The sequence below is a fragment of the Esox lucius genome, chromosome 18, assembly GCF_011004845.1.
Source record: "Esox lucius isolate fEsoLuc1 chromosome 18, fEsoLuc1.pri, whole genome shotgun sequence".
NCBI classification, from domain to species: domain Eukaryota; kingdom Metazoa; phylum Chordata; class Actinopteri; order Esociformes; family Esocidae; genus Esox; species Esox lucius.
In genome coordinates, this window is record NC_047586.1 from 28,287,227 (window position 1) to 28,312,745 (window position 25,519).

Genomic DNA, 25,519 nt, shown 5'->3' on the forward strand with positions numbered 1-25,519 from the left:
TCACGTCACTGACTGGACACAGACAACTGAGTGTGTGAGTACCAGCAACATGTTCAAGAAGGACTTCTACAACCACATTGGTTGAATCTGTTTTGAATTTTCCTGATCACTCACATGGCAGAACGATGCCAGGGTCAGATCACTTGGCTTCACATTCCATTTCTAGATGAATCATCGACAGCGAGATGAGAGGAGAATCCACCTGAGTCCTGAAGGACTACACAAACTACAGGTCAGAGTACCACGGGCCAGTTGACTGGAAAGGTCACAGGGTCCCAACACAGTGGAAGACACTGTTGTGGTGTTAATCTTGATTAAGTGAAGTGTTGGAAACTCACTTATCCATTATACACCTACACTGACTTGTTAGGACAACCAGGCAAATTGCTGGGTCCACATCACACTGACTGCAATAACTGATTTTGGAACTTTCATCACTGATGCAAGACAAAGAAACTGAAGACAAGAACTGAAGGACACTTGATTGAAAACAAACTTATTTCCTTACAATCTAAGATTTTCCTAAATAAACTGATATGGTGATTTCATATGTATGAAGGTTTGTTTCTCGCAAGACAGGTGGGAAACTGTACGATGACAATCCCAGTATTGGACTTCGGCGTATTTGTGATGATGCTTAAAGATCTACATTATGATGGCTATCATGGTTTGTTTGGACAGTGAATTGTTCCCTATTATAGATGGTCCCTGACCAAGGTAGATGTTTTCCCTATTTTAAAGGTAGAAATCTGTCACAGGTACAACAGGATATGCATAAGTCTTTTGTATGATTTTGTCGCATGGATCATGATACAGACAAGGGGGGTTTTGATTGTTCAATGGACTTTGGGGGAAATGTTTTAATCATGATGTCATGTTGAGTCTGATTTTCTGCTGAACACCGTTAACACTGATAATAACCTGTTGATGTCATAATGTTTCTTGACCTTTATAATCTTAGCTGGGGAAGGGATTGATGACTGTCATACATTGAGTTAGGTGTCGGAGTGGGGTGTGTCAATTGTCTTGATTAAATTCATTTTCATTTGAGGACAAATAAGACCTGATTGGTCGGATACTCTTTTTGTTCTTTCATTTTAGTCATTTGTAACATATGCGTATGGGCCTTTTCTTTTCATTAGGAATTGAATTGTAATGTTTTATCAAACATGTAATGTTTTTCTTTAAATGTTTGATAGGGGGGACTGTGGAATCTGAGCATTAACAATTACAATATGAATGTACATTTCATTGGAAGTGCATGTGCCTAGATAATGAGAACAACAGAGACCTCTCTGTTTAGATTATCTCTCTGTAACAGAAACCTCTCTGTTTATCTCTCTTTAGGAATGTTTACGATGGTCATATGGCATGGGGGTTGACTTCTAAAGACATGGTCTTAGTTAGAAACGCCCTTAATGTATAGGCTAGCTGGTAACCAACATTACAGTGAGAAGATAATGGAACGTTCACCGTATGACATCTGTGCTGCAATTTTCCAATAAACGTGAGCGAACTTCTCCCTCGATTTGATACAGGTTCTACACTATTTGACCACTATACGAAACCGCCGATTTCTAACAGTGGCGCCAAATTAGCCATAACACAGAATCTGTTATTCTTTTTCACAGTGAAATAACATTTCAGGGTTGTGATTTTACTTTGTGTGAAGGATGTTTCAAGTTGGCCACATGGGGACACTATAGGAAATGAAAAATCATATTGCTTGCAACTATGGATATAAATAGAACAAAATGTGCACTCTCGCTAGTAGTAGCTTCAATGCTGAAACCCGCTAAATGCTGCTTGCAGCTTTAATTATAATTATTATTCCAGCAAAAAAGGGTGGTTTTTTTTGCAAATTCCTGTGAGATTACATGGCTTAAAGGTGCCCAAATGTTTATGGTTGTAAACAACTTCTGCTGCAGTGGCATGCATGTCGGCCTCATGGTGGCGCTATCACAAGCCTCCAAAGTTGCACTTTTTGCAAGCTCTCCACGCCCACCCCTTGTGACCTAGAGTATTTGGTTACATAGGTGTATCTCCTCATGATGAAAATGTTTGCCATTGGGACCCATAAAGTCTGCCAAGATGGACTTTCTGCCATTTTGGACTTTTTGAAAAACACTAAAAAATGTATTTCTCTGGCACCAAATGTCCGATCTTCAATTGGTAGGTATGTTGACAAGGACCATACGGAAAAAATTACTGCACCAATTTTTTTATCAACTCCTTGGTGGCGCTATTGAGGTTTCTCACATTTGCAAGGTCACCATGCTCACCCAGTTTGAGATACAGCCTTGAAAAGAGGTAGATATCTCCTCATAAGGAACATATTTGCAATTGGGACCCATTAAGTCAGGCGTAATGTTTTTTTGGCAATTCTGAATTTTTGAAAAATGCTTGAAACGCTACTTCTATAGCATCAAATGACAGATTTAAACCTTTTCACAAGTACATTTTAAAATATCACTAAACGGCCCTCAGCATGATTTCTTTATGCATATTATTTCTGTATGCACTGACAATTCCAGAATTGTATATTATGACAACAAAAATTGCCAAGTTGCTTAAATTTAACTCAAAGTTCTTCCTTCAGATACATGGCACCATAATGGGGAAGAAGTTCGCCCCTTCATATGCTGATATTTACATGGCTGTGGGAGCAGACAGTTTTTCCTAAATGCCAGAAATTGCCTTTATTATACTTAATAGATATGGAGCAGTATTCTGATTTCAACTGGTTAAAATTATATTTTGAAACTATTTAGGGCATTAGTTCTGTTAAGTAAAACACGGGAAACTCGTGCCACTGTGGGCATCCCTGAGTTTTGGGTCTTTGACCAGTCTGGGTGGACCCAGGAACACATGTCATTTTAATGTTAGGCTTGTGACGTACAGAGTAGCTACCTTTAATAAGGGTCATTCATGATCACATTTATTTACAAATAATTTGTAGTAGAATTGATATCACCACTATGATTTGGCTCACAAAAGTCAAGTCTGATTAGACAACAATCTCATTCTACTGACAAGTGCTATCAGACATAAAAATAGCACATGGAATCAAACATCAACTAAGCAAGTTCTGGATGGACCAAAATAATTTGACATAGACTGTTATGGAAACTTAATAAGGTATATGATGGAATTCATGAAATCCAGTTTTTAACACTTATCTATTGATTCCTCTTTTGTGAACTGACGGAAATATACCCAGTGGATGAAAGTCTGATGGACTGTTGTAAGACATTAACTGAATATGGTGACATTATACGTTCACAGGTAGGGATGTCACAAATCTTTTTCTGGTGGACACAGACCACCGAGTGTGAGTACAGCAACACATCCTAGAAGCGATTACTACAATTACATTATTCAGATACACACGTTCACTGACATTTTTAAGACCTGATCCTTTCTCAGGCCCACATCAAAGTGAATGCAATAACTGATATAGGAACTTGACATCAATGATGGAAGACAAAGAAGACTAAAGAAACTAACAACAGGACACATGATGGGAATCTAGCTTCTGTCCCGACAATGTATAGTTTCCTAAACTGATTGGTATTTTGATCTCTTATGTATGTTTGTTCCTCAAAAGACAGGTAGAGGACTACATATGATGACTAACCCAGCATTGGTCATTAGGGTTTCAGCAGATCACAGAAATAAACCCTGGGATTATTTATGCTGCCATATGCTTACAATGTTGTTATGACTGCTTCTCCATGCTCACCATGTCACAGGAGAACCCCATCCCATGGTGGCTTGCAACTATATATTTTTTCAAAAAAATAAAGTCCTTGGTGAAAAATTATATAAATTGGACCACTGAAAATATAGACCACGTATACCTACCAAAAAGAGACCTGACCCGATTGCCCCACAGGGGGCACCAAAGGCCACGCCCAAATTCAGTATTTTCAAAATGATGCCATTTCCACCCCAAATTGGTGGTGGATGTTAGAGACCTTGCGCTCCTCCACCTTCCATTTGAGGATGCCACACAGATGCTCAATAGGGTTTAGGTCTGGAGACATGCTTGGCCAGTCCATCACCTTTACCCTCAGATTCTTTAGCAAGGCAGTGGTCTTCTTGGAGGTGTGTTTGAGGTCATTATCATGTTGGAATACTGCCCTGATGCCCAGTCTCCGAAAGGAGGGGATCATGCTCTGCTTCAGTATGTCACAGTACACATTGGCATTCATGGTTCCCTCAATGAACTGTAGATCCCCAGTGCCGGCAGCACTCATGCAGCCCCAGACCATGACACTCCCACCACCATGCTTGACTGTAGGCAAGCCACATTTGTCTTTGTACTCCTCACCTGGTTGCCACCACACACCCTTGACACCCTCTGAACCAAATAAGTTTGTGGTCTCATCTTGGTCTTGGTCTCATCAGACCACAGGACATGGTTCCAGTAATCCTTGTCCTTAGTCTGCTTGTCTTCAGCAAACTGTTTGTGGCCTTTCTTGTGCATCATCTTTAGAAGAGGCTTCCTTCTGGGACGAAAGCCATGAAGACTGTCAAGACCCCCCCAGGGTCTTGACAGTCTTCTTATAGCCTGGGACATCTTTATGTAAAGCAAAAAAAATTATCCCAGATATTCAGAGAGTTCTTTGCCGTGAGGTGCCATGTTGAATTTCCAGTGACCAGTAAGAGGGAGTGTGAGAGTGATGACACCAAATGTAACACACCTGCTCCCCATTCACACCTGAGACCTTGTAACACTAACGAGTCACATGACACCGGGGAGGGAAAATGGCTAATTGGGCCATTTTCATGTAGGGGTGTACTCACTTTTGTTGCCAGTGGTTTGGCTGTGTGTTGAGTTATTTTGAGGGGACAGCAAATTTACACTGTTACACAAGCTGTACACTCACTACTTTACATGATATAATATTTACAAAAATGTGAAGGGTGTACTCACTTTTTTGAGATAAATTGGACCACTGAAAATATAGACCAGGTATACCTACCACACAGACACCAGACCTGATTCCTCATTCCTCATTGGGACTTGAAAGCCATATTGGATTTTCAGCTATTTTGGATATTGAAAACCACTTAAAACGATTCTGCTATGACACCCAATGTCTAATCTTCACGTCCATTGATATTTGGCTTCTATAGACCAAGGTCTGTAAAAGATGTATAAGCCGAGCATGTATGTGAAATAATTTGATCACTATAAATGAATAAACCTTTAAGTGGGCATGATTTTTTACATTGAAGCATATTATCAAAAAAACTTTAATCTTATTATAATCTAACAAAGTACACATGTTCAGAACCTTGATAGGACATACCTAACGCAAGCATTTTCCGATTCACCAGAAGGGGGCGATGTTGACCCTGAGACACAAAAAATTGTGGATAAGTCAATTTCCTCACACGGAACATATTTGCCATTGGGACCCATTAGCTCCGCCATGAGGGATTTTCGGACATAATCAAATGAAAAACACTTCAAAGGCTACTCCTGTAGCACCAAATGTCCAATAATCACATACTAAGATATTTGGCACCTAAAGACCAAGGTCTGTAAAAGATGTATAAGCCAAACCAGTATGTCAAAAAATTTGGCCGCTAATGACCAACAAACCTTCAAGTGGGTGTGGTGTTGTACTTATCAGCATATTAATGAGACACCGTTGATCATACTATAACATAACTTGATACACATTCAGATCCTTAACAGGACATACATTACACAAGCATTTTGCAAGTTCCTATAGGTCCCCAACAACTAATAAAAATATGGATGGTCGGCCATTGAGGGGCGCTACAGTGTGTCATCTAACTTGAGATTTTCAAATAGCGATTTCTCTGTGCTCCTTAGAGCTAAAGTCACCAAAATAATCTCACATTGTGCTTCAGGTTGAGCCAAACAAAATTGCCATTTGGACCTATGTGCTGCATCTTTGTTTCCCGGTATTTTGATTAAATTAAAACTAAATTAAAATGAATTGGTCCTAGGCCATTCACACCATTTCCATGAAACTTCACAAACTGCATCTGCTCCCTATCAATAATTACTAAAAGAAAATTGGATATTTTAATCACAGCCAATGTCATACGTCAACAACTTCCTGCGTCTTACAGTTTCACAGGAAGTAAAAGCATATCTCCACAACCGTATGTCAGATTCTCACCATATTTGGTACGCATCATTAGTATGACAAGATAACAACACTTGTGTGGCACCAATTGGCCATTGTGATGCGCTACAGTGTATGGTCAAACATAAGGTTTTCAAATGGCAATATCTCTGTGCTCCTTAGAGCTGAAGTCACCAAACTTACCTCAAAATACGATGCTTTGCATTGAGCAAAACAACATTTCTACTAGCATCTATGAGCTCCCCAGTGGGCAACCGTTGGCGCGCTGCCGTCGGCTATAATGTCGTACAGCCAGCGGGCCACCAGCTTTTGCCACTTTTCTCCTGATCTCAATTTGCATAAGCTTATTTGCATCTCAGGCAGCTTTCCACCAGCGGCCCGACTACGTTACGCTGGCGGTTAGCCGCCGAAAAGAGGCCGTGCTAGTCTGCTTAATCTGCTTGTGTTGCCATTTTCTTCCAGCAGTAATGCTATTGTACCGAATTTAGTGTACAGAATTTTGGTCAATATTGGTAGTTTTTAAATAAAATAGACTTTGACAGGCTTGTGTAAAGGACCTTTGTGTAGACATGTACAGTAAACACATCTCGCCATTGCTTACAATAATATTTTCACGAACTAATGGCCATTTTTCACTACATGGTACCAGCTCAACTTGATCTATAGCCTCGACTTTTGCTTCATGGGGGACAGTTCTTTACTGTGTTTAAACACTGCAGTGTCCGTAGATGGCGCTATAGTAACAAAATGCGCATGTTTAAGGCAAGACCATATGGGCATCTTGACGCCATTTGGATTCCACGCTGTTGTACCGTGCAAACTAGAAAAATTTTTTAGCGACTTGGTTCTTTCGTCAACTCTTGTTCAAAGTGTATAAGCTATATGCTCTGAACTGGACAATACAACATGTGAATTATCACATTGTTTTACTACAATTTGATGAACTCCCGAAACAAACGAAGATCAAGGATTTTTTGGACATATCAGACCGAAAATTGTTGAACACTACATCTACATCTATGGTTCTGTTCTAATATAAATAACTAGCGTTAAGTGTTGTAAGGTTACTGAGTAAGAACGTAATGACTGTTTTGTATTAAACAATGACTGTTTGCAATATTCTATTAACATTCTAATTATTTAGTCAAGTTACTGGTAGCTGGACGGAAGTTTTAAACCATTGGCGGGAAAAAGAGTTAGAGAAACTGAGCTTGAAAAAAACAAAAAAAACAGTGTTGACCTGAAATTGAATACCTACAGTAACCCTTGTTTATTCGTGTGCTAACAAGTTTGGTTGCTTACTATATTTTGTTTCTTTGTTTATCCTCAAGTTCAGATGTTTTGTGCTTCTTCGCATATCAACAGGTGAACAGGTATGGTAACATCGTTAACCTACTTGTCTAAATCATGTTTCTTAGGGTATCAACAAGTTAGAATTTTATAATATGTGCTTACTCCTTGTAACTTTTATCAACTGATACGTAACGTTGGCTAAATCGTGTTTCTTTGTGTAACGTTATCCACATCATGTGGGTAACGTTACTCTTGGTAGTAAATTAAGATTAGCTAAACCTGGAACTGTTGTCTGTGTATCCACATTGTTCTTAGCTAGCCTGTGTGTGTCTTATGCTGCCGTTTTTTGTAACTTATTTTCTAAACATTGCTTTCAGGTGATGACGTTTCCTGTAGTTTTGTTCCCGGAGGAGGAAGACTGTGACATCAGTTCCATGCCAGGTATGTGAATTACATGTTGATCTCGTAATTGCTGCAATGTTTACTTGGTTTCACCATATTTACCTGTTCACCAACTTTTACGTTTATTTTTAGGATGGAGCAAGCGCAGTACTCCAAGGCACCAGAGAGGTACTCCATGCCACCATGTAGAAGATGGCTACATAGGTAAGTGTGGGTTCATTCACTTAAGCCAGATGCTTAACTTGTTATTAAAGCATGTTGCTTCCAATTTTATTTGTCAATTTCAATTTATTTTTAAGGGCAAGAAGGCAGATGTAGGGGGAAGTTTTAGCTCTGCACATGAAGGTAAGAATGAACATTTTGGTGGACACTGCAATTTGAGTTCTGATTGTAAAATAACCAGATATTTAGGACTGAATAATGAACTGTCTGTCTTTACTTTCAGAACATTTGGAGAAGATCAAGTGGCTGGCTGACTGAAGAGAGGGTCGAGCTGAGGGCACAGCTGGCTTAACAATCAGGTAAAAACAAGACTATAGTTACGCAAGCATCTTGTCTTAATGAAACTGCATTTGTCTGAACGTGAGCCCTTTACTGAAATGCAATACTGTACAGCCTTTCTGAAATTAGATGTATGTAGCAGTTTTGTTTATTTCACTATTAAGTTATTGACATTTCATTGTGCTTTTTAGCTTCTGATAAACGTCTGACTGAAAAGAATGTCAAGCCGAAGGCACAGCTGCCTCTACAATCAGGTAAAAACAAGACTATAGTTGCGCTAGCATGTTGTCTTCATGAAACATTTCATTTGTCTTGAATGTCATGCAATTCTCAAAATCATGTCAGACCATTTAAGTACAATATCTGATTACTGTATTACAGGAGCCATAAGGAAGAATCTTTCTAACCGGGATGCCACTGATGAGGCTGTCCAGAACCAGGTCCTCAGGTACCAGAAAGGGGCAGCTGACCATGCAAGTGGGAGATGTTGCGGCGGTACAAGGGACCTGCCGTGAATATGAATGACATCTCCAGCACAACCAGTATTACTGCTAAGCTGCAGTACTGTAGCCTATTTATTTATTTATTTTTTTACTGTTACCATGTACAGTGTTATATATATATATATATATATATGATTGTATTATCCTCTTAATATATTTATAGCTCTGTGTGAATGTTCTTAATTCTGACTGTAGTTATGTGTTATGCCACTATTCATAAGCTCATTGCACTGATGTATCTGATATTCAATAACTATTGATTGCTGCTAGGTCATACTTACGTATATTACTGCCATTCTAACCCTTGTTTATTTTGTATTGTATTATGTTTATTTTGTACTTTCACATTCAAATACTGTAATTTTACTATCTGTTACTGGACACGTTTTCTTGCACTATTTGATTTTGTATTTCAATTCATTTGCACATGTTACTTTTGTATGCATCTTGCATTATTTGAAATAAATTGTTTAGATTTTATTCAGTTCATTGTCATTTGTGATATGACCAAAATTATCATAAAGGATTATTAGAAATAAAACGTAATATTGGGGCGTGAGGCATCCCGCTGGGTTTATTGCATAAAAGCGGCTAGCCGCCGTCGGGCCGCTAGTGAGCCACTGATCAGGGTGTTGTTAGAAGGCATTGTCATGAAAGTGGCCCACTGGTGGCCTGACTGCGAAGTGCGCAGTCGGGTGGCCCGCTTGCCGAACGCTTTGCAGAAACGCTTGACGGCCGCAGCGACAAAACGCTAGTGGGCCGCCGGTGAGCCACTGGCGTGTTGCTTGCTGGGTCCATCATCATCTTTTCACGTAACTTTGAATAGATAACAACGAAACTAAAACTAATTAGTCAGATTTTGACCATTGGTCAGATTTTGACAAAACTTCAAATGAAGAACTTTTTGGGCATGTACATAGAATTGTATAACCTATTGGCCACCACATGCCAATAAATGTATGTGACACACCAGCGTTACCTTGACATTACTATGTAAATTGCCTAAAAGGCTTATAAGGCCTATGAGACCTACATGGGTTTTAAATCTTAAAGGCTTTCACAGGCCATATGACCTATCAGGCCTATACAACATAAATGGGTTAAAAGGCATGTGAGATCTAAAAGGCATTTAAGGCCTTAAAGGGGCTAAACCAAGTACAGTCGATATAAAAAGTCTACACACCCCTGTTAAAATGCCAGGTTATTGTGATGTAAAAGAATGAGACAAAGATAAATCATGTCAGAACCTTTTCCACCTTTAATGTGACCTATAACGTGAACAATTGCTTTTCTGGCATCCCTGTGGAGGTTGGGGGCATTGAACCTGAGTGGTCGATGTTCAAAGCCTCCATTGCCAAACTGCGGCGGAGAGCTGTGGTCTAAAGGTCTTAGGTGCATCAAGGGGCGGTAACCCTCGAACACCCTGGTGGACACCAGTGGTCAGGGAAGAAGAAGAAGGAGGCCTTCCGGGATATGTTGTCCCGGAGGATTCTGGAGACGGTTCAGGGTACCGACGAACCCAAAGGGCTGCGACCTCTGCTGTGAAAGAGGCAAAACAGCTGGTTTGGGAGGAGTTTGGGGAAGCCATGAAGAAGGACTTTCGGTCGGCACCAAGGTGCTTCTGGAAAACCGTTCGCCACCTCAGGAGGGGAAAACGGGGAACTATCCAAGCTGTGTACAGTAAGGATCGGACACTGTTGACCTCAACTGAGGAGGTAATAGGGCGATGGAAGGAACACTTTGAGGGACTCATAAATCCCACTAACCCGCCCTCTATAGTGGAGGCAGATCTGGAGGCTGATAGGGAAGCATCATCAATCTCCATGGCAGAAGTCACTGAGGTAGTCAAACAACTCCACAGCGGCAAAGCTCCGGGGATTGACGAGATCCGTCTAGAAATGTTGAAAGCTTTGGGTGTGGAGGGGATGTCTTGGATGACACGCCTCTTCAACATTGTGTGGGAGTTGGGGACAGTGCCAAAGGAGTGGTGGACCAGGGCGGTGGTTCCCCTGTTCAAAAAGGGGGACCAGAGTGTGTGTGCCAATTACAGGGGTATCACACTTCTCAGCCTCCATGGGAAAGTCTACTCAAAGGTACTGGAAAGGGGGGTTAGTCAGATAGTCATATTGAAGAGGACAATGCGGATTCCGACCAGCTCTTTATTCTTGCAAGGATCCTGGAGGGGGCCTGTTTTGTGGATCTGGGGAAGGCGTATGACCAGGTCCCCCGGGAGATACTGTGGGGGTGCTGCAGGAGTATGGGGTGAGGATGTCCCTTCTGAGGGCTATCCAATCCCTGTACGTACAAAGTGAGAGCTGTGTTCGGGTTCTTGGTTGTAAGTCAGACTCGTTCCAGGTGGGGGTTGGCCTCTGCCAGGGCTGCGCTTTGTCACCAATCCTGTTTGTAACTTTTATGGACAGGATATCGAGGCGTAGTCGGGGTGGGGAGGGGTTGCAGTTCGGTGGGCTGGGGATCTTGTCGCTCCTTTTTGGGGATGATGTGGTCCTGATGGCATCATCGGTCTGTGACCTTCAGCACTCACTGGACCGGTTCGCAGCCAAGTGCGAAGCGGTTGGGATGAGGATTAGCACCTCTAAATCTGAGGCCATGGTTCTCAGCAGGAAACCGATGGAGTACCTCCTCCGGGTAGGGAATGAGGTGTTACCCCAAGTAAAGGAGTTCAAGTATCTCGGGGTCTTGTTCGCAAGTGAGGGGACAATGGATTGGGAGATTGGCCGGAGAATCGGAGCAGTGGGGGTGGTATTGCATTCGCTTTACCGCACCATTGTGATGAAAAGAGAGCTGAGCCGGAAGGCAAAGCTCTCAATATACCGGTCAATTTTCGTTCCTACCCTCACCTATGGTCATGAAGGCTGGGTCGTGACTAAAAGAACTAGATCGCGAGTACAAGCGGCTGAAATGGGTTTTCTCAGAAGGGTGGCTGGCTTCTCCTTTAGAGGTGAGAAGCTCAGTCATCCGTGAGGAACTCGGAGTAGAGCTGCTGATACTTTGCATCGCAAGGAGCCAGTTGAGGTGGTTCGGGCATCTGGTAAGGATTCTCCCAGGACGTCTCCCTAGGGAGGTGTTCCAGGCACGTCCCGCTGGGAGGAGACTTCGGGGTAGGACCAGGACTAGGTGGAGGGATTATATTTCAACACTGTTCCAAAACGCCTCGGGATCCCCCAGTCAGAGCTGGCAAATGTGGCTCGGGAAAGGGAAGTTTGGGGTCCCTTGCTGGAGCTGCTGTCCCCACAACCCAATACCGGATAAGCAGATGAAGATGAGATGAGAGATGAGATGGAATAACCTGGTTGCATAAGTGTGCACACCCTTTTATGAATACTTTGTTGAAGCACCTTTAGATATTATTACAGCGCTCAGTCTTTTTGGGTAGGAGTCTGTTAGCATGGCACATCTTGACGTGGCAATATTTGCCCACTTGTCTTTGCAAAAGCGCTCCAAATCTGTCAGATTGCGAGGACATCTCCTGTGCACAGCCCTCTTCAGATCACCCCACAGATGTTCAATTGGATTCAGGTCTGGGCTCTGGCTGGGCCATTCCAAAATGTATTTGTAATTGTTCTTAATTCCCTCCACCCTGACTAAGGCCCCGGTTCCAGCTGAAGAAAAACAGCCCCAAAGCATGATGCTGGCACCACTATGCTTCACTGTGGGTATGGTGTTCTTTGGGTTTTTGCGCCAAACATACCTTTTGGAATTATGGCCAGAAAGTTTAACCTTGGTTTCATCAGACCATAACACATTTTCCCACATGCTTTTGGGAAATGTTTGTTCTTGCAAACTTCAGCTGGGCTTGGATGTTTTTCTTTGTAAGAAAAGGCTTCTGTCTTGCCACCCTACCCCATAGCCCATTCATATGAATAATATGAGAGATTGTTGTCACATGTAGCACACAGCCAGTACCTCCTTCAGTTCCTTTAACGTCAAAAAAGTATTACCCTCTGTGTATTAGTTCCCCCCTCCAGTAATCCTGCGACGAGGCATAGAGAGAGAGAACACACATACATTCCAACTTGGAGAAAGACCACCCTAGTGGTTAACAGACATTGTTGATGCAGTAGATGCGTCTGGTTCTGGTTTACATCAAACATGACAAAACAAAACAGGCAATTCTATTGGATGCCTGTTACAACATGTTATTTACCATCAAAGTGTTTTTTCAAATTAATATTCAATTACATAAGCCTGGCCATTGTTGTGGAAATTTCTTTATACAATGTATTTTCTTACTGATTAAAGGACTGAGTCCCACCGTTTAGATAGGTAGAGGAATGTGGGGGGATCTGGTATTTGCATAGGGGGCATCATTGACTGGTATCAGCTGATGAAATGGTTACTCTTTATCTCCTTATCTGTATAACTCATCAGGGCATCTATTGTCTGTTCGGGTTCGGTTGGAACTCTTAGAATTGAAGTTACTTATGGCAGGAAGGATAAGGTGAGGGAAGATAGCATTTGACTTGTGTGATAGAACAAAGGGAATGTGTTTGATTGACATTAGACAGATGGCAGCATCTTACCACACCCCTTTTTCCTATGTGATATATACGGTTGAATGAGCTATATTGAGTTAGAGACTCCTCAGACGATTATGTGTGTGTAAGCAGTTGACGCGTCTCTCATAATAGTCTCTGTGCATAATAGTTAATAAAACGGTTATAATGTACAAAGAGAACTTTGTCTCAGTGTCCCTTACTCCGAGTGTTGATACATGGAATTTCCATCACACCATTAACAAGATAAGTGATCAGGTCTCCTAGATAAGTTCCAGCTTTTGTCAGTGTTTAGGTACAATACATTTTTGGAAATAAGAATTTAGAACTCTTAATCAGTGATTATACAAGCTCACATCAGTTCCAGGTGTCGCCAGGAAATCCATATTTGATTCCTGGATCCCATACAGGGGAGATCGCTGCTCTGCATGTGGGCAGAATATCTCATGTTCCAACTGTCTGTCCTTTGAGACTTCTTCTTGTGACACTCATTCTGCCAATTGCAAGGGATTCCACAAAAGTGGAATCCTGGTTTCTTTTTCAATGGCCTTTGAGTGTCTTTAGGTGTTTTTCCAACTTCTTCCTGCATCTCCAGTTCCTTTATCAACTTTCAAGTCCTTTTGTTAACTCACCAAGTCCAGCTGTTTGTTCAGCTGACCTCACAACATTTTCAACATCTTCTTTCAAGACCATCTTTGAGGAATTTATCATTCCATTTTGGAATTTCTGATAACAAAATCAACGACTAATGTTTTTTCTTTCCATATTTTCTGTATATCAAAAAATCTTCTTCTGGAACAAAGGCATATTTTTGAATTATGTCTTGGTGACAGTCATTTTAATGTCATCAGCCAAAGATTTAGCAGTTTTCTCCATTACAACGTCTGAGTGCCCTATAAAGGGTTTTGCTTCTCCTGTGGAATCTCTGGACTAACTGCAAAGTCTTATGTGTCCTCACCACAGGTTAATATAGCCTTAATCTGGATACTTATGCTCTTTAAACTGACTTGTTCTTTTAGATAATGTGGTTTTACTCACCATAAGAGTCCTAAATCCATCTATCCATAGTCACAGTACCATTACAGTTGGCTTCTGTCCACTTTTGATCCATGAACAAAACCGTAAAACCCACAAGTCAGGAAAGAACCTTTATTAGCATGAGTCCAAGATGTTGATCTTCCATAGTTCAAATTTGGAGAAGATCTAAGAACTATGGATAGTGAAGGGGATGTGCGGGAGATTTGGTCTAGACTGAAATCCTGCATTGCCCACAAGGTCCCCCTGCTCAAGAAAGCACATGTACAGGCCCGTCTTAAGTTTGCCAATGAACATCTGAATGATTAGGATGAGAACTGAGTGAAAGTTTTATGGTCATATCAGAACAAAGTCGAGCTCTTTGGAATCAATTCAACTCAATGCTGCCTATGACCCCAAAAACACCATCCCCGCCGTCAAACATGGAGGTGGAAACATGGTTTGGGGGTGTTTTTCTGCTAAGGGGACAGGACAACTTCACCGCATCAAAGGGACGATGGACGGGGCCATGTACGTCATGTTTTGCAGAGGGGTCGAATACTTATTTCACTCATTAAAATGCAAATAAATGTATTAAATTTTTGAAATGCGTTTTTCTGGATTTTATTTTGTTATTCTGTCACTCGCTGTTCAAATAAACCTACCATTACAATTATAGACTGATCATTTCTTTGTCAGTGGGCAAACATACAAAATCAGCAGGGGATCAAATACTTTTTACCCTCACTGTATATTTTTAGGAAGATACTTTGCTTTGTCACAACAGTATGGTCCATGGAATATATTCATAGAGTCTATGACAGTCACATGGACACCTGTGGGTAGGGTGTGTGGGGCCCATCAGCAGTGGGCCCAGCACCATGTTGTATATAACTGTCCTTTGTTCAGTTAGTCAGCCCTTATGTGTTGTGTTAAGTTTCTCTTGCCCATAATCTCTCAGTGCCTCTACAAATATTGACAATAGGGAGTGAATAATGCAATCTATTATTTATTTATTTATTATTTGCAATTAATTTACAACAATTTGAAGATTTAATTTTTTTCTTTAAATGTATGGACTTGTTTGTGCTGATCACTGGCAAAAACCTCTGTAAGCTGTAAACTATAGGATGATGTTTTGCACAAGTGGCCTACCAGTGACTCTTATGTTCTTCAGCTACCTTCTGAGTCCACTCCTCCAACAACTCATCTGCATGAGGCCAATTCTGGTAGAAGGAGCGAGAAAGAATAAAAAAAAGCCAGCAAAATAGAGTAAAAGGCACAAAGTAGTTAGAGGGAGAGGCAGATAAAAAAGAGAGACATGTAATACATATGGTTTGGGAGAAAGAAACAGGAGGCACAGATAAAGATGGAGAAAGCACCACAAGAACATGTATGGTGTGACAGGGCAGGGGTGGCTGGTTGAATGGGAAAGTATACATTAAGCCATGCAGGACTAAAGGAACCAGAAGTAGACAGGGAGATTATGTTGCGAATGTGTTTGTTCCGGCTCCGTCACGCACAAAATCTCATACATCAGAGCAGGAAAACATCCTACAAACACACTACCTGACACTACTTGCTCCAGTCCACATCTGAATGCTGCAAAAGACAATTTAAAGGGGTGTAGTGTTAGGGATCACTCACCACTGGGAAGAGCACATACTCCCTGAGGAAGTCCTGGGACAGGAACTGTGTGTAATCCCCGAAGTCAGCTGGAAGAGAATTAACACAAATTGAGATCAACTCTTCAAATTTGAAATGCATGTTGACACTAACAAAACCACCGGGGTGACAAGGGGTGGCTGCTGCCACCCTAAAAATGTCTTGCCACCTCACTCACCACCCCAGTTGTCAGGGGTGTGTGATACTCTAAGCAACGGAACAGTCAGGATCGCACTAGACTAGCCTAGCATTAATGAAAGAAAGTACTGCTGCACACTAAATATACAATACAAAATGCTATAATCTTGCATTAGCAGTAAACATTTATTATAGTTAAGATATGCCTGATATTGTCTACTAGCTAATGTAATGCAGTCTTCAATATTATTGGTAAATTTAGTTAGCTTAATTTTCAGATGAATTAAGTTGGTGCTAGCTGCCATTATTGACTTGTAATGCTTGTCCTGATAGCTAGCTAGCAAAAATGCATCTCTGGACTCTATAACATCAACAAAATGTAATGTGTGGGCATATGTGATTAACAGTACATTTTGTTAGTATATTAAATGGCTACTCTATAACCTCTGTTGCCTAGATTCAGCGTTTGTGTATTTCAAGCAGTAAAAGGCATTCATTTTCAGGATGCATTGATTGATGCTTCTGCACTTGGCAGAATAATATAAACAATGTCTCAAAGTAAAATACAGCATATTTTTCCTCAATTCTTAAGTTACATATATAATACTTATATAATACTATAATAGAGAACTCCCAACACTCAGAGATTTTGCACAATTGAAAGACTTGTACCAAACTTCAAATATCAAATTGTAGAACATGTATGACATTTACTAGCGAGACATTACACTGTCTGTTTTCAGTAGCTGGATTTGTGTAAATAAAGTGGACATAACCAGCAATAGAATGATATGCCACCCTTGAATTTCAACTTTCCTCCCTCCTGCCACCCCATGAAATAATCGCTAGAAACGCCATTGATATTGAGTTACACATCAGAAATTCATGTTTTATATAAAAAGACATACATTAGCAAGATGAAAACGGCAAATTAATTGAGTGGGAGAGTAGAAAGCATTTGCTTCAGCAGATTCACATTAGCTATTGTAATGGAAGTGTGCACTACTCTCCCAGTACAGCCCTCTAGGGGAGTTGGCACTAATGGTCTTTACATGGGGATAATTGAGAGGCTCCATTTTATGAGACTCGAGGACTATATAAGCAGAGAGTCAGGAGCATGACAGGAAGAAGGGGAAGCTGTGTGGAACAAGGGCGCTCAAACAGTTATGTGATTTCATAGACCAAGCTCTCTGCCATTGCACTCACTGTAACTGACTCTAAGGAAAGTGTATTAATAAGGTAACCACTTCAGGGATTTATTTTATTAGTTTCCTCTTTTAGTATTATGAGTCCTTTATTTTAGTGCCCCCTAGCGGAACGTTAATCTAGCACCTAAAAGGGGGGACGCACACACAGAAGTAAGAAGAACACGTTGCTCTGAAATTATAAAGTTCTAAAAGGGGATAATTAAGAACCTAGCTGGAACGGGAACAAGGTAGTGTGTGTTGATTTGTTAAATGTTTGTGTGCAGTAATATGACGTTTAATCTATTCTTCCATGAACTGTTGAAATGTGTTGTTATTGCCGTAATACGGAGTCATACTATCATTGGCCTTTCGGCAGTGTGAATACTTACATAGGTAACGTCACAGAAATGTTTGATAAATGTTACGGTTACTATGGCCTTCAGGTAATGTTTATCTTTGTAAGAGCTAATTTTGTTATTTATCTGTCTTGTAGCTCTTACGGTGTTTCATGAAGAAGAAATATAAGGAAAGAGAAAGTAGATTTGTGTTCATAATAAGGCTGGCGGCTGAGCGCAAATAAAGGCTTCTGGAAACATCAGTATGCTTCACCATTGTCTGGCTGAGGATTTGCTACACTCACCACAATGGGGAGAGGGTGTTGTTTATTGTTGTTTAGGGCACCCAGAGACAAGGACAGGTAGCAATGCGAGGGTCATATGATAGATAAGATAGAGGGTGTTCTAGGAGTGTGCTAAGCCCATTTCTGTCTGTTCAAGTGCCATCCAAAAATCACATTTCGTTAACAGTCCCCTTACCCCGAATAGGTCCTTCAGGCACATAGTACATTTTTAAAACAATCCATTATTCAGCTTTATCTCAGTCAATAATTAGCGTTATTAGCAAAGCGGGGCAACACTAAGCTAACAGCCGAGCGGCTGATGACCCGAGAGATCTGAAAGGGCCCGATGAAGCGGGGAGACAGCTTGCGGCTCTCCACACGAAGGGGCAGGTGCCGGGCGGACAACCACACCCTCTGGCCAACACGGGGTCCTGCGGCGGTCGGCCTGCCGACGGTACCTGACGTTGGTGCGCAGGAGGGCCCCACGGGCCGCTTCCATGTCCGGCGACAGCGCCGAATGAAGAATTGGGCGGACGGAACACCGACCTCCTACTCCTGCTCTGGGAACAACGGAGGTTGGTAGCCCAGAGAGCACTCGAAGGGGGAGAGCCCGGTAGCGGAGGAGGGTAGGGTGTTGTGGGCATACTCCACCCAAACCAGTTGCCGGCTCCATGTGGCGGGGTTTTGTGACACCAGACACCGCAGCACCGTCTCCAGGTCCTGATTGGCCCGTTCCGATTGGCCGTTTGACGGGTGAAAACCGGAGGACAGACTGAGGGAAGAACCAATGAGGGTGCAGAAAGCCCTCCAGAACTGGGAAGTGAACTGAGGGCCCCGATCGGAGACGACGTCAACAGGCAGACCGTGGATTCAGAAGACGTGCTGTACCATCAGTTGGGCCGTCTCCTTGGCCGATGGCAGCTTGGGCAGGGGGATGAAGTGTGCCGTTTTGGTGAACCGGTCCACCACCGTGAGGATAGTGGTGTTGCCGTCGGAAAGAGGCAGGCCCGTGACGAAGTCCAGGGAGAGGTGCGACCATGGGCGACGAGGGACAGGAAGCGGTTGCAAGAGGCCAGCTGGGGCTTGGCGTGACGTCTTGTTTTGGGCACACACGGTGCAGGCGGATACGAAGGAGGGGACGTCCACCCCCATGGTGGGCCACCAGAACCGTTGACGGAGGAAGGCCAAGGTCCGTCGGGCGCCGGGGTGGCAGGTGAGTGTTGAGGAGTGGCCCCATTCCAGGACTTTGGACCGGACATGGTCAGGCACAAACAAGCGGTCAGACGCCCCCACCCAGGGTCCGGACTGCCTCTTCCACCCCCCAAACAAACGACGTAGCCAGACAGGAGGCAGGAAGGATACGCTCAGGCTCTTGGTGGTCCGCAGCAGGTCCGAACACACGGGAGAGCGCGTCCGGTTTGGTGTTCTTTGAGCCGGGCCGATAGGAGAGGGTGAATTGGAAGCGAGCGAAGAACAGGGCCCACCTGGCTTGGCGGGAATTGAGCCTCCGGGCCGAGCGCAGATACTCAAGGTTCTTGTGGTCCGTCCAAACGAGAAAGGGCTGTTCCGCCCCCTCCAGCCAATGTCTCCACTCCTCCAATGCAGCTTTGACCGCAAGCAATTCCCTGTTGCCAACGTCGTAATTGGCCTCAGCAGGAGTCAGGCGGCGGGAGAGGTAAGCACAGGGGTGCAGTTTCTGGTCCTGGCCCGATCTTTGCGACAGAACGGCCCCTACACCGACGCTGGAGGCGTCCACCTCCACTACAAACTGCCGGGCCGGGTCCAGGTGAATCAGGATGGGGGCCGAGGTGAAGCGCTGCTTGAGGGCCGCAAAGGCACGGGATGCTGCGGGGGACCATTGGAAGGCCACTTTAGTGGAGGTCAAGGCGGTGAGCGGGGCAGCCAACTCACTGTAATCCCGGATGAACCTCCGGTAGAAATTGGCAAAGCCAAGGAAGCGCTGTAGGTCCAGGCGTGAAGAGGGCTGTGGCCAATCGGTGACGGCTTGGACCTTGCCGGGGTCCATCTGGATGCTACCCCCAGCCACTATGTAGCCCAGGAAAGGAATGACGGAGCGGTGGAACCTGCACTTCTCAGCTTTAACGAAAAGACGGTTTTCCAATAACCGCTGAAGGACCTGTCGTACGTGGGAGGTGTGTTCCTGGGCAGAGCGGGAGTAAACCAAAATGTCATCCAGATACACGAAAACAAAGCGGTTAATCATGTCCCGGAGCACGTCGTTTACCAGAGCCTGAAAGACAGCCGGAGCGTTGGTCAGCCCAAACGGCATCACCAGGTATTCATAGTGTCCACTAGTGGTGTTAAACGCTGTCTTCCACTCATCTCCCTCTCTGATCCGTACCAGGTGGTAGGCATTGCGGAGGTCAAGCGTCGAGAAGATCGTGGCACCCTGGAGCATCTCGAATGCAGAGGCAAGCAGAGGGAGTGGATAGCGGTTCTTCACCGTGATGTCATTCAGGCCCCGGTAATCTATGCAGGGACGCAGGGTCTTATCCTTCTTGGCCACAAAGAAAAACCCCACACCAGCAGAAGAGGAAGATGGTCGGATGATCCCGGCCCTGAGGGAAGTCCCCACATACTCCTCCATGGCCTTTGTTTCAGGTCCAGACAGGGAGTACAGGCGTCCACGGGGGGGCGGCGTTCCTGGGTGGAGGTTTATGGCGCAGTCATACGGCCGGTGAGGTGGTAGGGAGGTGGCCCGGTCTTTGTCAAAAACCTCCTTTAAGTCCCAGTAGTCAGCAGGGACAGATGACAAGTCGATGTCCGTGGACAGGGGGGCGGCCTTGGTCAGAACCTGTGGAGCGGCCTTCAGACAGTGAGCCAGACAAAAGGAGCTCCACCCAGTAACAGAGCCAGTAGTCCAGTCAATGTGGGGGTTGTGTTTCACAAGCCATGAGTGGCCTAACACTATGGGAACGTTAGGTGAACGTAAGGGCAGGAACTGGATCTCCTCACTGTGGTTACCAGATAGGGTCAGGGTAACAGGAACTGATATCTCAGACACCCGCCCGATAGAGCGACCGTCCAGGGCTGTGGCCTCTATGGGTGGGTGTAAGGGGCTTGAGGGGATGCCCAACTGCACAAGAAGGGAGGTGTCAATAAAACAGTCATCAGCCCCGGAATCAATAAGAACATTCACACCCAGGGTTTGGGAACCCCAGATAACAGTGGCAGGAAAAGGAAAGCGCGCAGTGGGTGCCCACCGCGTCTTGATGGCTAGATAATAGCTATACAGTACCTATAATGAAAACAATGACTCCAGTCACTCCATGGCTGGTTTGTTTCTTTAGAAAACAATAAAAAGTGTCACATAAAACAATTATTATTTTAAATATATGAGATTAATGTTATTAGAGTGTATATACAGCTTTAGAAAAAATTAAGACATCTGGTTTTATCATTCATAGGTATGTGTTTGAGTAAAATGTACAATTAAAATGTTTAATTTTATTCTATAAACTACTGACAACATTGCTCCGAAATTCTAAATAAAAATATTGTCATTTACAATATCTACAACTGGTCAAAATGACCAAAAGATGCATTGTTTTCAGACCTCAAATAATGCAAAGAAAACAAATTAATTTTTCATCAAGAAAATACTAATGTTTTAACTTAGGAGTTCAGAAATCAATATTTGGTGGAATAACCCTGATTTCTTATCACAGCTTTCATGCGTCTTGGCATGCTCTCAACCCGTCTGTCACATTGCTGTTGGGTGACTTTACACCACTCCTGGCACAAAGATTCAAGTATCTCTGCTTTGTTTGATGGCTTGTGACCATCCATCTTCCTGTTGATCGAATTCCAGAGGTTTTCACTGCGGTTCAGGTCTGGAGATTGGGCTGGCCGTTACAGGCTCTTGATCTGGTGGTCCTCCATCCACACCTTGATTGACCTGGCTATGTGGAATGGAGCATTGTCCTGCTGGAAAAAACAATTCTCAGAGTTGGGGAACATTGTCAGAGCGGAAGGAAGCAGGTGTTCTATCAGGATAACCTTGTACTTGGCTTGATTCATCCATCCTTCACAACGACACATCTGCCCGATTCCAGCCTTGCTGAAGCATCCGCAGACCATCACCGATCCTCCACCAAATGTAACAGTGGGTCCAAAACACTGTGGCTTGTAGGCCTCTCCAGGTCTCCATCTAACCATTTGACGACAAGGTATTGGGCAAAGCTAAATATTTGACTCGTCAGAGATGACCTTATTCCATTCCTCTACGGTCCAATCATTATGGTCTTTTGCAAACTTCAGCCTGGCTCTCTTTGCTTCTCATTGATAATATCATCCAGGTAAAATGCAGGTTCACAATATAAGCCAAAGAAGAAAGCCTGCCTTGCAGAAGGCAATTGGCTGGAACAGGATTGGCTGGGTAGTCGTGGCATGCTCCAAAAATGATCAAATTACACACCACAGGCGCTTTTTTTTACTGAATATATCCTATCTAGTGCTGCTTTAACAAAGTTATGTTGGCGCTGGTGTTTAGGGTATCACCATGATTGGCTGTTGGTGTTAGGGTATCATTGATTGGCTGTTGCTAGAACAATCAATTTTTACAGAAAAGGGGAAGTAAAAAACATGAATCCCTTCATCAGTGAAATTCTTCGGTTTATAAACGGTTAACCTTCTTGACAGTACTGAATACTAACACTGACTGACAAATTAATAATTATATTTAAGCCACCCAAATGGGCCCTCATCCCTAGGCCTGGGCCAGGGACAACGTTCACAGTTGTTGTCCCCTGTCAGCGTCACTGCAGTGCACCTCCGTATTGTCTCCAAAAAGCAACTTTTATCCATTTTGGCTGAAATAACGTGGGCAACAGAACGTTTATTAACAGAACTAAAGTGTTCTCTTGTACAAAGATTACTGTAGATGGTCGTCCATACAATTACATTTGAATAGCTAACCACTAGATGATGTGAACTATGAGGAAATCAAAGCATTGACTGAATCTCAAATCGCATACTACATAATATGTACTACAAGTATGTACTTCGTGCCAAGTTTGAATATTTAGCTAGACACCATTGATCAGTGTTAAACTGACTACTGTTTCTTATTAAGTTTAACTTCCACTACAAATGGCGTCTATGAACTGTATGGCTTTTATTAATCAGTAATAGACCTACTAGTGTCTACTTAATACTTGGAAGAGTCATAAGAATTGAGCAATTGCTAGCAAGACTGAAGTTGAACTATACACTGCCAAAGCTATTTCATTTCATGGCACAACAACGTTCGTATTTCTTTAATTCGTGAATGACATTGATAAATAACTTTCAATATAGGTGAAGATAACTATTTCATCAAGTGATATGACAAGAGAATTGTGGATGCCCTCTTCTTTTACTGCGCAAGGGGTTGGGATCTGTATTACCCCAAAAAGGATATACAGATGCAACTTTGAAAATCCACCAGAAATAGTTGCAAGCAACCATGGGAAAGAGTTTTCCTGTGACATGGTGAGCATAGGATGCAGCCATAACAACAATATAAGCATATGGCAGCAGAAATAATCCTATGAAAAGCACTTTCATTTTTATTTTTTTTACGGTGGACAGCCATGTATTATTTCTCTTTGCTTTAAACACCTTATAGTGAGACATCTGTTACAAAGCCTGTGGCACTAGCAGTCTAGGGTGGATGGTACAGAGATGCGTAAAATATTAGTGTAGTGTAAACGAACAGTGAGAACAAACGACACAGACAACCAAAGCTACCGTCAAACATAAAACATTTATTATAAACACATGGTAAAACACGTTTTAAGAAGTTTTCCTATGGGTAGTGTATGCCCAAGGGCGATTTGCTAAAAAAAAAAATCCCAGGGACACAGGGACAAACAAAACACATAGGTTGAACAGGGACTCAACAGCAAACAATTGACTATATAAGACCAAACAAAACACCACGGCAATACATACTAACATGAAACAGGACAAAGTGAGATGTATGCGCTAAACTAAGTGATGTATGAATGAACAAAGTGTCTGTCTATCAAAAAAGGTATGTATCTCAGTGTCCATGTGGGATAAAGCAAAAGAGTCTCTCTGGGAGAACCAACTGACTGGGTTTTTAAACCAGGGGATGTGTGATGTGATTAGGTACATGAAAAAAGGAACAGGTGGGGCAATTAGGAGGGGTGTCCACTGATTGGTCCACCACAGCAGTCAGGTGATGCACTCATGACTGCCAGGTGGGAAACACCAACGAGCACAATTGGGAACATAAGGGACACCTGGGGAAACGGCAGGAGGGGGAAAAACACAAACGCACATACAGGGTACCTGTATGCATAACATCTATTAGACACATGTACACCGCTGGCCTTGTCAAACAGAGTTATTGTTGATTTTAAGTAGATTTGTATAGGTTTCAAGAACTTTTCACTGTACAAATTATCCAAGATGGCAGACATGATTGGTCCTTGATGCAATCCTGTACCTTTTGGGGAATGAGGCATGTACACAAAGATTCAGCATTCTTGGTCAATTGGGGTGGAAATGGCATAATTGTGGGAAAAATGCATTAAGGTGTGGCCTTTGGCACCCCTTGTGAAGGAATCGGGTGAGGAGTCTGTTTGGATAATATACCTGGTTTATATTTTCATTGTGCCATAATGTAATGCACACATGAAGTTCATGGATGCATTTGTTTAACACTGGTCAGCCATTATGTCTGCCATCTTGAGTTTTATCTCTTAGCAGTGAACACCATTTAGGGAGAAATGTACAAGACACATGGTTGCCAGGTCAATCAGTTATTGTTGATTTTATGTAGGTTTTTATAGGTTTCATGAAATTCTTGAAGTTCTTGATGCAGTGTTGCACCTCCTGGTGATTAAGGCATGTAGACAAAGAATCATCATTCTAAGTCAATTGGGGTGGAAATAGTGTCATTGTAAAAACAAATGAAATGTAGGCGTGGCCTGTGGCTCCCCCTGTGGAGGAATCGGGTCCGGTGTCTGTGTGGTAGGTATACATGGTCTATATTTTCAGTTGCCTATTTTTTTAATCTGGTTTATTTCTGAGTTATTGTAACAGTAAAAATGCAGAGACTATATGCATTTAGGCCGTCTATATGCATTTGCAAGGCTATATTTCGTCTTTCACTTTTCCAACAAATGTTTTTATTTAAATTATTCAGCAGAATGAACTCAGTTATTACATAACTGCCTAATCGCAATTGTTTAAGCCAGCTATTTACTATTCAATAGGCTATAATGGCCTATTGAAACCACAGAGAGAAATTGACAATTGTATTGATCAACTCAATGGACAGAGCTATTAGGACAATTGTATTCACAGTACAATTTCTTTAGCGTTTAGTGCTATGAAGTAGCAAGTGTGTGGCTGGAGTTCACTGTGTAGACAGGCTGCTACACAATAAGTTGCACAGTTTGGTATTTCCTTACAATGTCCCAAAGGTTACAATATATGGCTCAGCAAGTAAACATTATACAAAATATTGACGAATTGGAAACTGAGGGTGAACCATGTGTGGATAATGAGGTGGAGAATT

At 42.8% G+C, this 25,519-nt stretch overlaps 1 protein-coding gene and 1 long non-coding RNA gene across 2 annotated transcripts in view; one reads left to right on the top strand and one right to left on the bottom strand.

The window, feature by feature from the left end:
- The window catches only part of LOC105009234 (protein tyrosine phosphatase non-receptor type 14), a 265,726-nt gene that overhangs the window by 53,152 nt on the left and 187,055 nt on the right, over nucleotides 1–25,519 (bottom strand). Inside the window, exons 5-6 of the mRNA XM_029114543.2 lie at nucleotides 16,006–16,073; nucleotides 15,514–15,584 (exon numbers count right to left, since the gene is read on the bottom strand). Of these exons, the coding sequence (XP_028970376.2) occupies nucleotides 15,514–15,584; nucleotides 16,006–16,073 (139 nt within the window). The remainder of the gene's footprint in view (nucleotides 1–15,513; nucleotides 15,585–16,005; nucleotides 16,074–25,519) is intronic.
- Nucleotides 7,462–8,001, top strand: LOC105008077. The gene is made up of 3 exons (XR_827607.2): nucleotides 7,462–7,504; nucleotides 7,802–7,865; nucleotides 7,959–8,001. It is a non-coding gene; the product is annotated as an uncharacterized LOC105008077 (long non-coding RNA).